Source organism: Impatiens glandulifera, chromosome 3, assembly GCF_907164915.1.
Source record: "Impatiens glandulifera chromosome 3, dImpGla2.1, whole genome shotgun sequence".
Taxonomy (NCBI): domain Eukaryota; kingdom Viridiplantae; phylum Streptophyta; class Magnoliopsida; order Ericales; family Balsaminaceae; genus Impatiens; species Impatiens glandulifera.
In genome coordinates, this window is record NC_061864.1 from 5,337,983 (window position 1) to 5,359,070 (window position 21,088).

General features: G+C 34.0%; 1 protein-coding gene across 2 annotated transcripts; it reads left to right on the forward strand.

Moving 5' to 3' along the window:
• The first annotated feature begins 66 nt into the window (after window positions 1-66).
• On the forward strand, window positions 67-21,030 carry LOC124928683 (protease Do-like 7). 2 transcript variants are annotated; one of them, XM_047468939.1, is made up of 24 exons: window positions 67-528; window positions 614-684; window positions 1,203-1,337; window positions 3,220-3,278; window positions 5,485-5,521; window positions 7,751-7,876; window positions 8,296-8,382; window positions 9,323-9,388; window positions 9,479-9,535; window positions 9,611-9,676; window positions 11,051-11,158; window positions 11,823-11,903; window positions 13,070-13,119; window positions 13,292-13,457; window positions 14,110-14,568; window positions 15,849-16,031; window positions 16,114-16,219; window positions 16,759-16,929; window positions 17,083-17,162; window positions 17,237-17,464; window positions 18,273-18,488; window positions 18,927-19,084; window positions 20,416-20,527; window positions 20,625-21,030. In XM_047468939.1, exons 1-24 carry the CDS (start codon window positions 240-242, stop codon window positions 20,799-20,801), a joined length of 3,288 nt encoding a protein of 1,095 aa, XP_047324895.1. In that variant the 5' UTR covers window positions 67-239; the 3' UTR covers window positions 20,802-21,030. The 2 variants fall into 2 exon arrangements, with proteins under 2 accessions (XP_047324895.1, XP_047324896.1); XM_047468940.1 differs by lacking the exons at window positions 67-528; window positions 614-684; window positions 1,203-1,337 and adding an exon at window positions 2,439-2,505.
• The last annotated feature ends 58 nt before the right edge of the window (window positions 21,031-21,088 follow it).

Genomic DNA, 21,088 nt, shown 5'->3' on the forward strand with positions numbered 1-21,088 from the left:
ATAATATAAAATAATAGATAAAAAAAAAGAAAAAAAGTCAGTGAGTGTTCTTGTTTGAGTCTATACCAAATTTCCATTGAGCTTCCTATTCGTGAAGTCATCATCCAATGTCTACAACACTACTATTTTCTCTCCATTTGTCTTCCATCTGAAACCCTAATTAAAAGCGAATCACTCACTCTTTAGTTCCAAAGTGGGATCAGACTAGGTTTCGACGAACATTCACTTAATTGTGAAAAATGGATGATCCACTGGAGAGGTTGCAATCAGAAACAATGGAAGAGAGAGAGGGATCGAGCATGAAGGAAGAGCTATCCATGGAGATTGATCCTCCCTTCAAGGAAAGTACTGCCACTGCCGAGGACTGGAGGAAGGCATTGAGCATGGTTGTTCCTGCTGTGGTCGTCCTACGCACGACTGCTTGTCGCGCTTTCGACACTGAAGCTGCTGGCGCCAGCTATGCCACTGGCTTTGTTGTTGATAAACATCGTGGAATCATACTTAGCAATCGTCATGTTGTCAAGCCTGGTAGATGATTACAAAATTAACTCTATTTATCTTCCATATTCCTTCTTTTTATGTCCCTAATTCACTTGGCTTTATGTTGTTATAGGACCTGTAGTTGCAGAAGCTATGTTTGTGAACCGTGAAGAAGTTTCTATATATCCTATCTACAGAGACCCGGTTAGTTATCATACTTCAATTTGCATCTGTGTAAACATGTCCAATGGCCACAATTTTTTTTATAGCAAAATTAAAGATTAATAATGGAAAAAGCAATCAGTTGATGCATTTTACATGAAGTATATTAGTGCAAGAAATGCTAAACACCCTTCAACAAAGAGAATTTATCTTTCTAGAGACCGCAAAATTTGCTTGGACATATTTATATTGATTTGAAAGCTTTCACAGTGAATCTACATCAATAGGACAGATCATGTGATTGGTATATCTGGTTACATGAAGTATATTAGTGCATGCACACACACACACACTCTCCTTCCTTTCGTGGTATATCTGGTTATATATGTTTCTTTGCAAGTTTCTTCTTCCAATTTCATTGCATTCTTATGTTAGTTTTTGTATTACATATAAATATGCATATTTAAAATAGATTTTGGTGGACTACTTAATCTTTATATGTGCATATTCACTCTCACAGAGAAAGTAACTTATGTTAATGTCATGGCTTTCCTTTCAAGGTACATGATTTTGGTTTCTTTCGCTATAACCCTGGTGCCATTCAGTTCCTAAATTATGAGGAGATTCCTCTGGCTCCAGAGGCTGCTTGTGTTGGATTAGAAATCAGAGTTGTTGGCAATGATAGTGGAGAGAAGGTATAATGATATTACTGTCTTTCACTGTGATGTTACAAGCAGTCTTTTAATGTGATGTTGCATGAAACCCTTAAAGTCATATGCCATTTCTATATGTTTATTTAAGATAATATTTTTATTCAACTTCTTTTATGAAACCTATAACAATATTTTGCTTGTAGTTGCTGTTTGCATGTGAAGAACTTGATTTTCTAATCCTTCCATGGGAAATTCAGAATCATGTTTGTCAATCCAAAAAATGAAGGGATTTCTTTTTATAAGTAACAAAAGAAATATAAATTTGGACACATATTGTCTGAGCTCACATTTTCTTTTTGGGTGCTGGTGAAATATTTCTCATGAAAAAATGATTTTTCATAAAGACATCACGCTTGCTTGGAAACCAAATTAGGGAGTCTTTCCTATTGAAGAAAAACCCTAATATGCTAGCCTGACTTCTCCCTTGTTTTTCTTTTTGTGTACTGATTCATACCTTATGACAAGAAACAGTGTTTGCAAAATGTAGTCCCCAAATATTAAATCGCAGTACCTCCTAAAGTCTCAAAGCTCTTTCCTCTCATGTTGATGATGAATGTTGAAGAAAATGCAAATGTTTTACCAGACAAAAGAGTAACATTCTTTATTGAGAACAAATACTCTTGAAAGTGGATAAATAGGAAATCGTATTGTGGCTTATAGTAGTTCAATGGACCATCCAATATGGTAAACATTTGTCAAATACAAAAGACTTGAAGAAAATCAAAAGTACACGTCAAGGTCACCAACTCTTTGGCTTAAAAAAAAAGTACACATCAAAGATTTTTTGTTGTTGAAAAAATGTTCATTTCTAAATCAACACAAGGTGTGAGTGCAATATGCGTTCAAAAGAAAGTTACAAGCAAAAAACACTAACAAAGGAAAAGGAATGCCGTACGAATAACAATAACAAAGGGAAAGGAAAGCCATAAAAACCAAAAGAAACTATTAGATCCCTAGCAGCTCAAAGAAATCCCATTTTGTGCAGATTCCTCATTAGCCCATTACTATTCACCACCTCTAACCTTAAGAAATAATTGGATTATTGGTGTTTGACTCTTTGAATGCGTGTATGCAGTCTTTGTAGGAAATGTACTGTGGTTTACTTGGAAGTGTCAAAGGGTTGAATTCTAACTAAGCTGGACACACAGGAGTAAGGCCACACAATAATATAGTAGTTATTATGTCCTACTAGCATTTGAGTTTAGTTAAATCCATAATAAATGGATAAAAAATTTCATTTCATGCGTTTTCCACGATTAGCTGTTTAACTAAGCCATAGAACATATTTCCGAGTTGCGAAATTTGTAATGAGTTTTGTTTATGTTTCATGTTGTGAGAAAGCTTCTTGTGAGGGATGGGGAACTATTCAAAAAAAAGAAATTAAGTTGATATGGGAAGATTTCCAATACGTGACACATGTGTCTACCGTGGGTGGCAGAAAATGGTATATATAGTGCGGGAGGTTCTTAACATTAGTAGGCTAAAGGCTGATTTCTGGAGTTTTTGTACTCTCAAGTGTCTTAATCTTTTTTATCATTTGATGGACATGATGGATAAGAAAATGATGTGGTAGGGTACATAGACTTTTTTCTCATATATTTGGACTCAGTGATTTAGATCCATCAATCTTGAAAGATCCAAAATAAATGGATATTCATAACTCTGGGACCTGAAATGATAAGCTTATGCATAATTAGCTACATTTGTGAAGAAAAGCTGCACTGTAACTTTGTATTTGTCCAACTTAGCTAATTTTTTTTTTCTCTTGCAATCATCGTTTAATTTTTTCCTATGTAGGGGTTGTATGTCTTTTTATTTATTGGCCATGAATAAAAATGCATGTTTTTTGATTCCTCTTACTTAGGTCTCTATTTTAGCTGGTACTCTTGCTCGTTTGGATAGAGATGCTCCTCAATACAAAAAGTAAGTAGTCATCATTTCCATGTATATATCTCTACTTTTTGTCATCCAATATCTATATTTTCCGAGTTTTTTTATTAATTGCAACACTATTATGAAAAGGTACATATTTTTCTTGACAAGGACTAGTTTATGTTTTTGTGATTACCCACTTTGCAAGAGGCATAATTCTAAGGAAATTGAATGGTTTTGTGTGCCTCTCAATCCAAACTAGAAAGCTTAGGTTCTGAGACATATTTTCCAGAAAAAACAAGGCCTTTCTCCTTTGTTCAACTCGTAAGATGACATGCTTGTATATTAAATGATATTTCATCTGTTTTAATTATGTTTTCACCTTTAGTGAAAAGCGCTCAGTTTTTTCATGAAACTCATTTTTTCATTAAAACAGGGCCCATTAGGTTTTTTTTTTTGAAAAATGTCAACTTTTATTAGAAAGAGCGCAAGATGCGTTCAAACGCTACAAAAGGGAAGAAAAAAAACAAAACAATAAATAAGAAAACAACGTAAGAATTTTAAATGTCAATTAGTGTGTTAACAAGGACTAGTTTAAGGGAATTCACCTAATTGTTCAGTTCTAACTGACGTTTCCACCAACTCCTAAGGTAAAACTTGCTAAAAAAATTTCCATTTAAAATTAGTTTTGAACAGTATTGTTACAAACTTATTATTGTAAAAGGCAATGAAATATATATTTTTAAAAAATTAAAGCTTGTTTTATTAAGATAGTCGCGAAATGCACTTAAGAATACAAGCAACAGCATAATAGAACAAAAAGGGTGGGAAAAAGAAAGAAGTAAACGAAGAAATAAACTTAAATACTTATTGGGATATCTTTCAAGGATTAAAGTTATGCACAGTGAGCACATGATCAAAACAAATCCAAAAAATAATTATTTGTCATTCCCACAAAATTGGAGCCAATGCCGGCATACAATCGTCTCCACCTGATGATGTCCATAGCGTGCCTGGATAATACGCGTGAAGAACAGGGAACAAAACCCGCAAAATCCTTCATGAAAGCCAATCTAATCCATCCATCCCATCCCAACTCAACACAAAGCCTCATCCGCACATACAATTCAATTACAATCCTCAACACTTCCTGCACATACCAATCATCGAGCTAATGGAAAAATCAATGACCTGAAGAATTGTTGGAAAAATGTTGTTTTATTGAAAAATTAGCAGAATTGTGCTTATGTCGCATAGATCTGAAGAAGAGGATATGTCATATTGTAAGATGAAATTAGGTGAATTATTTGTTGACGATGTAGTGATAAATGGACCAGTGTCCTTTACGCGAGTACCATAGTTGTGATTAAAATGATGTCAATTTTGTTTCATAATTGGCCAAAATGCTACATTATTAAGTTGCTTTCTCAAAGGCCTTTGTGTTAAATATTATTCTTCCCTTTGTTAAAATGGCCCCGTGTCCTTTAAGCCAGTACCATAGTGATTAAGATGATGTCTTTGTTTTATAATTGGCCCAAATGTTACATTATTAGGGTGTCTCAGAGGCCTTTATGTTAAATGTTATTCTTCCCTTTGTTAGCTCAAGTTACAAGAGTCGTGCCTAAGAGACCAAATGCCGCGGGTTCGATTCTTACTAAGAACACTTTAAGTTATTTTATTGAAAAATGAGCAGAATTGTGTTTATGTCGCATAGATCTGAAGAAGATGATATATCACATTGTAAGATGAAATCAGGTGAATTACTTGTAGACGATGTAGTGATAAAGGACCCCGTGTCCTTTACTCCAGTACCATAGTTGTGATTAAAATGATGTCAATTCTGTTTCATAAATGGCCAAAATGCTAGATTATTAAGATGCTTTCTCAAAGGTCCTTATGTTAAATGTTGTTCTTCTCTTTGTTAAAATGTCCCGTGTCCTTTACGCCAGTACCATAGTGATTAAGATTATGTTAATTTTGTTTTATAATTGGCCAAAATGTTACAGTATTAAGGTGGTTTCTCAAAGGCATTTATGTTAAATGTTATTCTTCCCTTTGTTAGCTCAAATGACAAGAGTCGAGTCTAAGAGACCAAATGTCACGGGTTCGATTCTCAATAAGAACGCCTTAAGTTTAAGTGGGAGCTATGACTGTAGGGGTCGTGTTAGCTTCCTAAATTCAAAAACAAATTATAAATAAAACCTAGAAACTTCTCTTGAACATGAGATAACTTATTGATTATTTTTCATCAATGCAGGGATGGATACAATGATTTCAATACTTTCTATATGCAAGTAAGCTTTCTGCTAATGCTATATTTTGTTGCGTTTGTGTCATCAGGTGGAATTTGTTCTAAGTTTGTGCTTCAGCTCTAGTGACTTGTATAGCTGAATAGGATTGTTAAATGGCATCATTAATTCAGTTGTAACTTCTCTATATTATAAGAGCACCTTTTCTTTTTAAGTAATTTTTATGACAGGCTTAGGTTATTAGCGGGACCTTGTTAAGTGAATTTTTCCTTATATGTGGATGGTTGTTTGAGTGGTTATACAAGATGTCTTTGACTGACTTTGTTAGATATGTTGAATTTACTGTACAATGAATTTGGTTTTGGTATTTCATATGTTGAATGTCTATGAGCAATTTTTTTCTGCATTTATACCCAACATTTTTTGGGAAACTATTTTTATTGTTTTCTTAGTGAAAAGGGATTGATAGGTTTGGGACCTATTTTTTAGCTCTTATTGTTTTGAGTTATTTTCGTATCGCGTGATTGTAGAAGAGGCAGGATTAGCCAGCTCAGATTGTAATAATTGGGTGTTCTTTGTTGTGTCATTCTTTGTTAAGAAATTGATTATATATGTATGCAGAAATGTGCTTGTTAATGTGTAGGCAGGATTGCAGCAAAAATAAATATATACTTAGGCAGAATAATTTCTTGTCCTTCTTATTTTTGATTCGTTTTGGTTTTGGTCGCGGTTGGTACAATCGACACCACATATTAAGTCTGAACTAATCCCTGCTTTATTTTTGTGGAATCCCAAAGTTGGTTTCTGTGGAATAGTTTCTTAGACAAAGTTGATGATATCAGTTCGTACATGCCTTGGGTACCATGTGCAAAAGACTGAGTATAAATGTGTTATTTTAAATAAAACGTGCTTGGGATTTCCAAAGACTAATTGTTAATTAATTAGAAGTACATGTTGTAGACACTCATGTTGTGATTAAGTTGTTACACATGTGACTAAATTGTGTAGCAGAAAATAATGGAAATTTTTACTATTTGCCTTAAACATCGCATTGCTCCTTTTCCCCTCAAGCTTCCACGAAGTTGTGTCCATATATATACCCTTGCTTTCATTCACAGGTTAATATTTCATTGTTCAATGAATTTAAAAGAGTTATGAATTCTTCTGTGATTTGTTCTTCATTATTGCTCATGGCCTGAGAAAGGTGAAAATGATATTGACCGCACTAGCATATGACAAATATCAGTTATGATGATCCTCTAGTCCTCCCCATTGGAAATAATTATTATCCCATTATCACCATATTTTTCTATACTCAAATGAGAATGAGTGTTGATACGTTGAAAAAAACTCTATTTGTCTGAGTTACATGGAAAATAAGCAGTGACAAAATCTTCTGTCACCCCCATCCTAATAATATTAATTAAAACTATTTCCTGGTAATCTCATTTTTTTAGGCATGGTGGATGTTTCCCTATATATTATGAGAATGAATACAAAGTGAAACATATCAAAATTTTATTTATTTTTCTTTACACCTCCATTAATGTGAGTCCGGGGAGTGGATTCATGACAAGTAGTTGCTAATTGTCAAAGCCCGATTGGGATTCTTCCTTTTCTTGAAGTTTGAGGATACACTATTATGAACGCTTCTTGCGCTCTTTTTATTTAATGAAAGTTGATCTTTTTCAAAAAAACTATTATGTCAATTTGACATTGTAAAAAAAGTGGGAGGGATGTTTAGAGAAAGAGAGGTCTCTCTTATTTATATTGTTATGCATTCCATGACTTGTATAACCCTCATATCTGCCTGGATGGGAATTAAAAAAGGGAGGAGGGGTGCTGGGACTAGATACTAAATTCAAGAATTCTATTAGCACTGTTCATAGCTGTAGATTAAATGCAGAGAAAAATAAGAGGCAGGGAAGAACCAGTTTTTATGCCACCATGAGTGTTGCTGATGTTTATGCAGATGATCAGTATGAGAATAGGATTTGGTTTTGGATTGACTGTAATGTTTATGGTTTTTATTCACCTTACATGCTCTATTCTTAATTTTACAGGTTTCATTCTATTTTGGAATTATTGATGTTGTAGAAGATAAATGTATCCATTGAAGTTCTATAAATAAAAAGAGGAGGAACTAACTCTTTTAGAGAATGTGTAGCTCAATCTCACATAAATATTTTTGTAGGAAGTTCTTTTGTCACATGACAGTTTTATGTTTGTGATGTCATGTTTGGCATTTCAACTTTTTCTTTATCATGCCTGCAGGCAGCTTCGGGAACTAAAGGGGGTTCAAGTGGTTCTCCAGTAATTGACTGGCAAGGTAGGGCCATTGCTTTGAATGCTGGGAGCAAGTCGTCAAGTGCTTCAGCATTCTTCTTACCTTTAGAAAGGGTGAGTACTAGTTTCTTTCTTTGTTTCATGGTCTACATAGTTCCTACCTGAAACCAAATAGGAGTTGTAAAGGTATTGAATAGATGAAGTTTGTAGAAATAGATAAGGTGTAATCCCAAAGTGAAATCTATACTCATAGCTTCTGTTGAGGAAGTGAAATCCCAAAGTTTCTCATTTACAGTGCTTTAGGTATTATTAGAACCCCATCAACCTTTCTGCGTCTGTCTATGTTGATTGAGCCCTTTGCTTCATGATGGTTTAGATCGGCTGGAATTTTGTATCGGCTGTAGTTTGGCACTAGGAGTAGCTATTGTTTCTGAATTTACACTTGCTTGGTAGTCCATAGAGGAGAGCATCCTTGTGTGATCAGTGAAGTTTTCATAACTGAAGTATTAATGCTGTAGTGATGCTACTCGCAGGTCGTAAGGGCATTAAAAATCTTGCAGAATGGAGGTTTATCTAGAGATAAGTGTGAGGCAGTTAAAATACCCCGTGGCACACTCCAGGTTTGTATCCATTTTATATCTTTCTGTTTCTTTAATTGGTGATCACATTATTCACTTCTCACCATTTTCTGTGTTCAACATAATGCATCATGGATTCTTATGTTGTTTTCTTATTTATTTATTGTTTTGTTTTTTCCTTCCTTTGTAATGTTTGAACGCTTCTTGCACTCATGGAAATGTTTCATTAGGTGCTGCATTAATTTTCTTTTATTTGGTTTGATCACATTCTGGAAGTAACTTATGGTTGTTTTGATTATCTATGTTTTGGGGCATCTATTTGAGGTTCCTACAAGCTTTTAATAAACAATATGTAATTTCTGAAAAAGTACAAGCATCATAAGGGTCAATATGTTACTGCCAAAAGAGCTGTTTATGTATGACCCAGTAATCCTGATTGAATGCCAACTTGGAATCATTTATATATGTACTTATAAAGACCTGTAAAGAAGCTAGGACACTTCTGAAGAACTAACTATTGATAGCAATATTTTCCTTAACTCTCCAATATACCGTAATACTGGACAGAGGCTATTTTCATATTAATATAAATTGATCTTTGTCTGTATTCTTCCCAGGAAGTTATTGGATTTTGATGGACTTAGTCCCACAGCATAATAATATCTGACTACAAGGCTTTGCAGTATTTGACTGATCACAACTTTGTATTCCATTTACTTAAGAAGTTCCCGTGTGAGTTCATTAGAGGAATGTTTCAGGTTGATGAGATTGTAAGAAAAAATATCAACTTGACTCTTAAGCATTGTAATTGGTTATTCATGCAATAGGTGGGTAGATTAGCTCAATCCATTGTGCAATTGGAATTGGATTATAGCAAGAAGACAATGAGTTTTTCATATGTTCATTCTGTGTTTTTGTTAAAGGAAGTCAGTGATTAGCAATTTAGCATTCATTGATATCACTCCACTCATGTATTTTGTAGGCAACATTTATTCACAAAGGGTTTGATGAGACACGTAGGCTTGGTCTGAAAAGTGAAACAGAACAGGTGACATCTCCTGGTACCATGGATGTTCATCTCCATGAAGCACATTTCTTTATTCCCTAAATTTAATTGATATTTCTTTGATGCGGATAGATGGTACGTCATGCTTCTCCACTTGGTGAAACGGGAATGCTTGTGGTTCATTCTGTGGTATGTAAATATTCTTTACTTTCTTATGACTTTTATTTTATATTCTCTGCGGATAGCTACTGAGTTACTCTGCAGGTTCCAGGTGGGCCTGCTCAGAAACTTCTTGAGCCGGGTGATATTCTTGTTCGCATGAATGGGGATGTAAGTTCTTCGCCATTATGTATGTATATCAATAATCTACATTGAACATAAGTTTTGCACACAATATCTTGGTATTTATAAGGAAAATTGCTCAAAAGCTCAAATAGCCCATTGAACATGTATGGTTTATCAAATAACCTCTCTCATTGTAATAATTTCAATGATTCAGTCAGTAACCACATTATCTCATCAAGGTTTGGGGGTTGTCAACTCAACAGAGTTACAGATGGAATGAGATTTGATGGGCTTGAAATTTTGTTGAGGTTATTTGATCCACACGAGCAAGGTCAATGGGTTATTTGAGTCAATCAAAAGTTAATATGCTATTTGAATTTTCTTCCTTTATTTATTCTGTTCACAACTGTTATTGTACTCATTTAAGTTCGTAGTTTTTTTCTTCTATTCTTCTCATATTAGACCTTGGTTCTCCTTTTCTCCCTACCCCCACTCCCTTTTTTGCAATGCTTGAACGCACCCTATATTTCTTTTTCTAATGAAAAGTTGGCCCTTTTCAAAAAGAAAAAGCTCAAGAGAAATGGTTTCAATATTGCGAGCACATGTTGCTTATCTTGTAAGTAATCAATCTCATTTTCTTATGCACTGCCCATTTTTGAAAGGACTTTTGGATATGTTATTCAGCATTCTTAAACTTGACTATGTTATGCCTCACTCAATCCACATTTTTTGGAGCTTTGGACTAATTGGAGTTGGAAGATTCTCCTTGACAAGAGTTGATATACCTTATATATTATCATCTGGTAGACCTTTATGGGATGAAAGGAGACAATAAGGAAAAACCATTGTCATGTTTGAAGAGCAAATTCCTTAGTGTCTCACTTCTATTGATAACGTCTTTGTAGTCATCTCGGTGTGGGATATGTTGGATGTGGTCGAGAGCCTTAGACAATGAATTGTTTTGAGTTGTTTTTCTTATTTTTAATTTTATTTTTTATTCTACAAACAAAAAATAAAAAGTAAGTAAACATTTTCAACCATACAAATTTTCTTTGATTTTCCACAAAGAGGTAAATGTGTTTTTTATGCAATTTATTTGATATAAAATGAACATTGATCAGTTTCATGCAAAGGGTGTCACACCCCCTGCTTGGCCTGGACTATTGTTTCCTAGAAGTTAATAGATAATAGTTATTATTGTTACCGTGTTATGACTGAAAATGCCGACCATTCACAAGGCACAAATAGATAACTAACTAGTCTATGGAATTGTTTCATGGTATTTACCCAATTGTTAGTCTTCCAGGAAAGTATATTTTATAACCTGATGAACAGTTCAGGATAAAGATTGTGTAATATGACTTCTATGTGGAAATCTATAGCTTCAGCAATTATATTTAACAATAATCTGTGGTACAGGTGCTTACTCAGTTCCTGAAAATGGAAACTCTACTAGATGACAGTGTGGATAAAAAAATTGAACTGCAGATTGAAAGGGGTGGCACACAAATGACTGTAGAACTAATGGTGAGATACTCAAATGCTGGCTAGTACAAACTTTTATTCTTTTTATGAAATACATTGTAGGGTCTCTCTTTCTGTATCCCCCACGCTCATTTTCATGTTACACTTATATGAATGATATTGATATTTTAGATGTTATTCATGACATGAAGTTGTGAATTATGCTTACTTCATCAAAGTAAGTATGAAACCTATATGCGGGTAACCTGCAATTGGAACATAGTCAAATACCTTGTGACTGAACTGATGGAGTGATTGTAGAGTAGAATAGGAGATGAGAGAAGGGTACTATCTTGAGAGAATCTGAAATAGAAGAGATGAGAATCCTTTGCAAGGAGGTGAGAAAATGCGACTAGAATGGAGATGAGGAGAGAGAAGAACCTGAGGAGGGAAAAACAGATTTCTAATTCAACATAGGGGGTATTGGTGCCAATTCCATTAATTAGATCTTGCCAAATCCAGAATTATTCATGTTGTTAAAACATCTAATTAACACTTGAACAAATTCTGTTAATACAGCTTATTATCTCCTAACGTCTGCTGACTCAGCCTATTATTGGGGCTGAAGGTCCTCCTTATCAGATTGCTTCAGCTAATTATTTATGGAATGATTCTGCTAGGTTTAAATTTCAGTTTCTTATATGCTGCTAAATTTCTATTCTATCAGGTCCAGGATTTGCATTCAATAACTCCTGCCTACTTCTTGGATGTCAGTGGTGGTGTCATACACCCTCTTTCATATCAACAGGTTTGTTTGACTTTGATGCTTCAGCTTCATATAGTGGATAAGATCTTTTAGGTTATAGAGGGGGATTTTTATCTGATTTTACGTGCAGTTGTTTATTTCTAGTTGTGTGTATCATATGAAATATGATTCTATTCATGTAAAGGAGTAGCAAGAGTATTTTGAATTATCGGTGCCCTTTCTTTTGGCATGGTTGCAAAGGAGAACATGGATTAACATTAATTCCCATGTGACTACTAATAGCTGGCCTCAAGTGGAAATTCTAGAAATTGCATAATGTTGTATTAAGTTTTGGAGTAAGTTTGATTACTTTACTTGCTTATTTATTTATTTAATTATTTATTTTTATAAAAAGAATAATGTTGTAATAGATCATTCATAGGTACTAGATAAGTACAAGAAGTTAGTTTATGATTGGTGTATGTTTCTTTGTTTCCAATTTATTGTTTTCTTAGACTGGAAATATTCATAACTTAAGTTGACTACTCAGATCAAAAAAATGAATTGTGATTTGAGTAGGATTTGATTTGCGGTTTTATTTGATATTGGATTTGATGCCCTCTTACGCCAACATCTTACGTCATATCATTAGCTTATATCAAGTCAGCTTGTGGTGAATTGATTACATTTCAATGGAAGCTTAGTGCATGTGAAACTCTTGAGGCTGCATTTTCCTAATAATCTTAGGCTAGACTGAGCTTATTATTTGTGATATTTTGAGCTTCATTTCCTTTTTCAATTATATTTTGAAAAATTAATGAATGTATTAAATAAGTTATCGCAAAAATTACGACAAGGAATTGGGCTTCATTTTCTTATTTCCTCTTCAATTATGTATACCTGGCCAATGGTACAATTTTCTTGTTTTATCCATTGTTATTGTGGCATGTATAGCTTTCTCGCAATTGCGTGTCATTGGAATTATTTGACTAACAGTTCTCTGAGAAATGTTTCTTAGTTAAATAAAAAACACTTCATATCCAGTAAATTGTCATCTATGATGTTTCTTTTTCCTTCTCATTTCTTATATGATTGAGTATCTTTGTGTGGATGTGTGTCTTCTAGGAGCTTTCATATATATTTTTTTTGATATAGTGTATACTTAAATTTTCTATGTTTGCTATGAAGGTTGAATGTTAAGTGATTGTCCTTGTCTTCTTTTCATTCAGGCTAGAAATTTTCGCTTTCCTTGTGGGCTTGTTTATGTTGCCGAACCAGGGTATGTTTTCTATTATGTCTCTCAAAAGTTTAATCTTGAAATTCGTTCTTAGGCAATCTTTGTTAATATTTTCCTATGGAACATAGGTTTGCTACAAGAGCAGAATTCGGCCATTTTACTTATGAAATAGATATTTTGTGTTTTAGTTGTTAACAATACCCATCTTTTGTAGGTACATGCTTTTCAGAGCAGGAGTTCCTCGCCATGCCATTATTAAGAAGTTTGCAGGTGAGGAAATTGCAAGTGTTGAAGATTTGATATCCGTGCTGTCTGGGTTGTCTAGAGGTGATCGCGTGCCACTGGAATATATAGGTCACTTGGATCGTCATAGGAGGAAGGTTAGATCATTACCATCAATCTCTTTTCTCCAATTTCACCACATACCATTAAAAATAAAGGAAACACAAAAATAAAGTGTCAAAGCATGAGAATCCATCCATTGTGGGTATGCTCATCCAAGATGCATCTATCAGCATTCATACTCATGTTTCCACTACTGTAATATTCTTCTACTGTTTCGACCAGTGCACACAACATTCTCCCATTGTTTTTTTTGTTGAGTTACAACGTATTAGACCAATTTCTAAACTTTGCACAGGTTAAATTACGAGCTTTATTTGATATAAGTGAGAATCTTGATTGGCCTCTAGGTTTTTCCGTGTTTTTGTCAAGCTTCTCAAAACATTGTCATACCTGTGTGTGGTACTACTACAACTAAGTAACATGATGTAATAGAGAAACTAAAGGCTTTCAGAAATATCTTTATGTGGAACATCATTCGACATGCACGATGAAGCCCTTACTGTATTTAATATTTATGTCTCAACTGTATATGGTCTTTGATGTAGACATTTTCCTGTGCAGATAATTTATTCATCTAGTTTAATGATTTTTTTTATTGAAAGAGGGGTCAACTCTAGTTTAATGATCTTATATTAGTCCCACCTTTCTTTTTCTCTTAGTTTTAACGTTTAACATTTCTACCTGCAGTCTGTCCTTGTCACAGTGGATCGGCATGAATGGTATGCCCGGCCACAGATTTACACACGTGATGACTGTACCGGTTTATGGAGAATAAAACCTGCATTGTCACCTGAATCTCCTATGTTCTACACTGGCCTGAGTAATGGCAAGCAAATCCATGCAAATCACACGATTCCAGTTGCTGATGAAGCCGTGATGGAGCATACAGATGTAGAAGTAAACAGAGAATTGGTAGATGGTATTCCTAGCATGGATCAAGTTGCTAAGAAAAGGCGAGTTGAGGACTCTTCTGGTGATACCAATATTATTGCTAATCGTTGCTTAAATGAGCATAGAGATGTGGAGTTGAGAGATTCAACAATTTCAGAAAGTACAATTGTCAGGGATCTCCAAGGAGCAGCTTCTGCAACTTCTAAGGCCTCGGTAGCTGAGCGTGTCATAGAGCCTACTCTTGTAATGTTTGAGGTAATATTGTGGATCTATAGATGTGATTGGCTTCAACTTGTCTTCTGTTTTTTGTTTTAGATCCAATTTACTTTTTGTCATTGTTCAGATTCTTTTTTCTCTGTTTATATTTATATCATGGCATTTTGACATCACCAGTTCTCACCCTAGGCACGTCATGAGCTTCCCCAAACCTTAAGCTAACAACTATGCAAGTTCTGTTCACATGGAAGATCCTCATATATGGCTTCAGTGTTCTCATCTTAGTGAGCTACTGCCATCAACTTTGGACCATTGACCAGACCGCTTCATTCAGAAAGTTTGATAAACTAAGGGCTTGTTTGGTCTAGGGTTATTTTTTCAATGTTTATTTAAATAAAAAACATGTTTGGGTTGTATTGTAGTTGATAAACTAAGTGAATTATTTGGGTCAAATCATCAAAATATTTTTAGTATTTAATATTTTAAAATGTTATAAAAAATAAAGTAAGAGTGTTTTTGTATTGTAGTTGATGGGTTGAATAATTTGATGAGAAGTGATTGATGATGAGATGTTGGTTTATTTGGATTAAATCCAAATAATGCACACCAATCAAGCCCTAAGTGTGTTCAATTTAGTTATGGTTCTTTCTTTTTCTTTTCTTTTTTTTTTTTCTGGAAAGTTATGGTTCTTTCACCAATGCTATTTCCTTAGATTGTCCATGCAATTGAATTAATAATTTGAGATGGTCTGGTCATGCAGAATAGAACTACTGATTGCTCTAGTTAGATGTAGTACTGTAGTAGTTTACATGTAGAAAGAATTATAAAGGACAGAGGAAACGTTGATTAACTCTAGTAAAGTGGTTAGAAATTATCTGATCACATGTAATATCCATGCATTAATTCCCCATGATTGTGCTATATGCTGTAGGAGTCGTGTAGCCAACTCAAATTAATTGGATAAATTCTTTCCCATGTTAAGTTTCTTTCCCTGCATGATATGCTACATAATGATATTCAATGACCAGAAACTTTTCCTGATACTATTTTCATACAAGCTTTACCTTTTATAGACAAAATATTTGTTGGTCAAAAACAATTCACTACTACTGCATTAGAGTATGTTCGTAACCTTGCTGTGTGTTGCACAATGCATGGAATGGAATTGTGGCATATAATCTAAGTATGGCATTGCATGCAGTCTAAATACCAAAACTTGTGATATATTGTAGCAACTTTCTATGTGATAAATTACCTTAAAGCATCAATGTACTCAGATATCTGTGATTAGAATGCTTTAACCCGATACTACATTGCAGGTTCATGTGCCACCATCATGCATGGTTGATGGTGTGCATTCACAACATTTCTTTGGAACAGGTGTTATTATATATCATTCTGTAAAGATGGGATTAGTTGCTGTTGACAAGAACACTGTTGCAATATCTATATCTGACGTGATGCTTTCTTTTGCGGCCTTTCCAATTGAAATTCCTGGGGAGGTAAAAGTTTTGTGTTGTCTACAATGTTGAACTCTCATAGATTTTGTCTTGTTCATTTCTTAGACAATGTGTTCTACTACAGGTTGTTTTTCTCCACCCCGTCCACAATTTTGCTCTTATTGCATATGATCCTTCTGCTCTTGGGCCTGTAGGTGCCTCTGTTGTTCGTGCTGCGGAACTGCTCCCTGGTAGCTTCTCATATACATATATATTTTTGGACTTCATATTATTTACTATCTAGCAGTTTGATACAGAATTTGTATTTTTTTAGCTTCTCAACCCCTAGTGGTTTGTTACATTGAGGATTCCCTGTAACTACCCTTCAGTTTAGCAAAGATTTCTTTTTCCTTATTCTTTGATTATATTTTATTTTTTGCTCTCTCTAAGCAGCTATATAAAGTTGTGTAATCTAACTCAAAATAATAGAAGATGTCTTTCAAATGTCTATTCACTTAAGTATTCAATTATACATTTTCATGGTATTTGTAATTTGATGGAGAGATGAAAGATTATTATATCCATCTTTTTTTATGTTTTCAGATGAAAACACTATGAAGGGTCGTTTAAGCTATTTTTCTTTATGATCTTCTATTCTCGACTCTTTTTCTTTTTTTGTTACGTGGGAGTTTTACAGTCTGAAGTTACCTTCAGGTTCCCAATATACATATTTTAATATACTTCTGTTTTCTTATTTCTAATGAGATCTTAATGGCATGTACTTCTGCAGAACCTTTACTGTGTCGTGGAGACTCTGTGTATCTTGTAGGGTTAAGTAGAAGCTTGCAAGCAACTTCAAGAAAATCCATTGTTACCAACCCTTGTGCTGCTTTAAACATAGGCTCTGCTGATTGCCCAAGGTATAGAGCAACAAATATGGAAGTCATCGAACTTGATACTGGTAATTTGAAGTTCCTGTTGCTTAAAATTGATCCAGGCTAACTTATGAATTGTAAAGAGGAGTCGACCCAGGTGTCTATACTCTCGTTTTTGCTTTTCAAAGATGAACATCCTTAAACATTTCATTAATGATATCATCAATGATCTGTCTCAGATTTTGGTAGTACTTTCTCGGGCGTGCTTGCTGATGAGAAAGGAAGAGTTCAGGCTATCTGGGGAAGTTTTTCAACACAGGTTCGTCTTATTTGGTGCTTTAGTGAGTTAGTTTAGTTTTTGGTAGTGCTTTGACAGTATAATCCTATATACAGCTGAAGTATGATTGTAACTCATCAGAAGATCATCAATTTATCCGTGGTTTACCAATTCATGCAATTACCCATGTCCTTGACAAAATTGTATCTGGTGAAAGTGGCCCAAATCTTCTCATTAATGGTTTCGTAATGCAAATGCCGTTGATTAGGATCTTAGATGTCGAATTATACCCTACTCTCCTTTCCAAGGCTAGGAGTTTTGGGTTAAGTGATAAATGGATTCAGGTAAAATTCTCTGATTTCTGTTCTCTTACTCCTTATATATTTCTCTTTCTTTTAAAGAAAAAACAAAATTATTTGTCTGCTTATGTGATGCTCCTTATATCTTTCTCACCAGAACAAATATTTCTTGTAACTAGTGTAATGCATATCACCCCTCCAAAACCCGAGCAGTAAGAGATTCTAGATAAGGGGGGTATATTTGGGGTGTATACAAAGCAAACGAAGGATTTTTGTTCATTTTGGGGGAAGGTTTCATAAATATGGATTAAATTAGAATTTTTAATGCTTTGTCAAAAGTTGTCATTGCTGATGGCGGTCAAAAACATATGTTTTTTTTCTAAAAAGGTCAATTTTTATTAAAAAGAACGCAAGATGTGTTCAAATGTTACAAAAGGGAAGAAAAAAACAAAACAATAAATAAGAATAAATAAGAAAACAACATAAGAATTTTAAATGCCAATAAGATCAAAACATATGTTAATTCTGAATTATTACTGGTTCTACAAAAAGGGTGCATTGGGTGTTCCATACTTTTTATTCTCCTTCTGTTCATCTTATTGGATCAATTTCTATAAAGTCAGTGTTGCATTTTATTGGATGTTTTGTGGGTCATTTTCCATTTCTTAACTTCTTAGGTTTCCCCATGGAAAATAAACTTAACCTCTTATTTCAACTTTTTTATTCAGACGTGGTGTAACATTGTTTAAAATAAATTGACTATATATGTTGTGTCAGATATCATAGTCAAGGTGTATTTTGTGTCAGATATCATAGTCATCTTTAAATCTCATTGATTAGTTTGTTTGTGTAGGCTCTAGTTAAGAAGGATCCTGTTAGGCGTCAAGTATTATGTGTTAAAGGTTGTTTGGCGGGATCAAGTGCTGAGAATCTTTTGGAACAAGGTGACATGATATTGGCAATTAATAAGGAGCCTGTCACATGCTTCCGTGACATCGAAAATGCTTGTGAATCATTGGACCAGTGTAAAGATACTGATGGAAGGTTGAACTTGACTATATTCCGACAGGTGATCAAATGTACTTAATCATCTAGGTCTCTATCATCAGCTTTCCTGCTTTCATTAAATTGGTTGAAGAAGTAAACATGGTTTGTTATGGTATTCTTTTGACTATCACTTTCTTGTTTATTATAATTTTGTTGATTTCCATTGTTGAAAAGTCTTGGCGAAACATGAACATCTAATTCAATGTGGCCATCTCATTAATGAGCATAACATACGTGTCTCATTTATTACAAACTTCATGCTTGTTTCTTTTTGAAATAATATCTAAATCATTTGAGCTATACAAGACATTCCATGCTGAGAACCATAAGATGTCTCCCTACCATAAGATGTTGTTGGAGTGAAAAGAATAACAAATGTAGCAGGATACACTAGCGCTTTCCTGGAGCATCTCTTATATGGACAATAGCACGATTGATAAAATGTTGTATATTTTGGCAGGATCGTGAAATTGATCTTCTTGTCGGAACAGATGTGAGGGATGGAAATGGAACAACACGTGTGATAAACTGGTGTGGTTCTATTATCCATGATCCACATCCAGCTGTGCGTGCTCTCGGATTTCTTCCAGAGGAGGGCCATGGTGTCTATGTGGCAAGGTGAGTTTTCTGAAGTTCAATTTCATGGGTTTGTTTGATTTTGATAAGATGAATCACATTCCTAAAGCTTAGATGCTGTCCTTACACATTCCATAAAATTTTGCCCTCTTTTGTTTATTTTTTTGGGTCAATTTGTTGGTCTCTATGTGGCAAAGTTTTATTAGAGACAGTAATTAGACAATCAGCTCTCTCTCTCTCTCTCTCTCTCTATATATATATATATATATATATATATATATATATATATATATATTAATTTCATGAAAACTGTATTCAGATTGTTCTTTAATCGTCTTTTATTAACTTTCGAGTAAATTTATATTGTTAAAAGACCTATTTAGCTTTATGATTGCAAATAGATCTCCTATTATTGAGTTCATTTTTGTTTTTAATATAATTTAGTATTTTAATATTCTTGATTGAGAGCTAATGCTATACAAGTGATGTCTGTAAGGAGTTTGGAATAGTTTTGAAGAATTAGTTTAATGTAGAGTAAAGGTGCCTCAGACATTCACAAATTATGTAAGTTGAGGATAAAACATTTTGTGTTATCTTCTTTACCTATCTTATCAATAAATTGGGTGTTTTGCTTTCTTTTACGTTCTAAATTTCTTTCACTTTAACGGGATACGGTCAAAACCAAATCCCGAGGTAATCGAAGGACTAAAAGAAGCCAAAACAAACAGTTCCTTACTTCTTCTATTGTAGCATATTTTAGGAATTTAGGGTTCTGCATTTTATCTTTGTTATGAATTTAGGGTTCTGCATTTAGGACTTATAGTTATTTCTGCATTTTATTTTAGAAATCAGTATTCTCTATAAGAATTGTTGAACATAGGCTTGCCACATGACCTCAATACCAGTATAATTTAATTTTCAACTACTCAGTTTTCTTTTTTAAAGAAATTGAGATTCATTTTACAGTAAATGCAAATTTGGGAAAACCAAAAAAACATGACATCAATTGTCATAAAACAAAAAATTGTTTCAACGGTCGGCTAATCAAGCTGCTCATTTTGTTGGAAAACAAACCTTTAGTGATAAAAAAAGGTGGGACATATGTTAGAACCATTTCGTCGTCTCTGTAATGTGAATTAATATTTAGTCGTAACTTGTATCAATGTTTTATAGAAAGAAGTTCGTTTCAAGGAGTTCTAAGCATGTAGACATTTTATTTTAGGTAAATGTATAGTGATGCAATTGGAAGACCACATTTAACTGCTTATTGTTCAGGACCTATGTTATCTTATTCGAATGATTTCTTTCATTGTTGATTTTGATTTTTTTTTTTAAATAAATCGAATTTTTACGTAAGACTCGTATGGTTTCAGGTGGTGTCATGGCAGCCCTGTTCATAGATATGGCTTATATGCACTTCGGTGGATTGTTGAAATCAATGGGAAACCAACGCCTGACCTAGATGCATTTGTTAATGTAACCAAGGTTTGTACTTTTATGTCCACTTGACTTGAAGAAGCCATTATCTAATCCTCTACAAGAAAAGAAAAAAGTGTTAACCATATATATATGTGTTATTCAGGAAATAGAAGACGGGGAGTTTGTAAGAGTGAAGACGATCCATTTGAATGGAAAACCTCGAGTATTAACACTAAAGCAAGATTTGCACTACTGGCCCACGTGGGAGATTCGATTCGATCCGTCGTCTGCAATTTGGAGGCGGAATACAATTAAAGCATTGGCTGGAAACATTGCCTAAATCTAATCGATTTTATTTTCTTTCAGGCTAATTTTAAAAGCTTATTTTTTTACCTTCATAAATTACATTTGTCATATTTTGAATTCTGAAGCCTCAGGGGAATTTAAGTTATTATTTACTTGTGCTATTAACTTCCATATGTGATTTTATTTCAAGTTATCCTTGTTTGGAGATAATTTTGTAAGGCAACTGAAAAAAAAGAAATAAGAATTACATACAAATTGTGCCTATATGCTGCTGGTGTTTAGAAAATTTGGGAGTTATTTTTAGGTAGAAATTATTAAGTT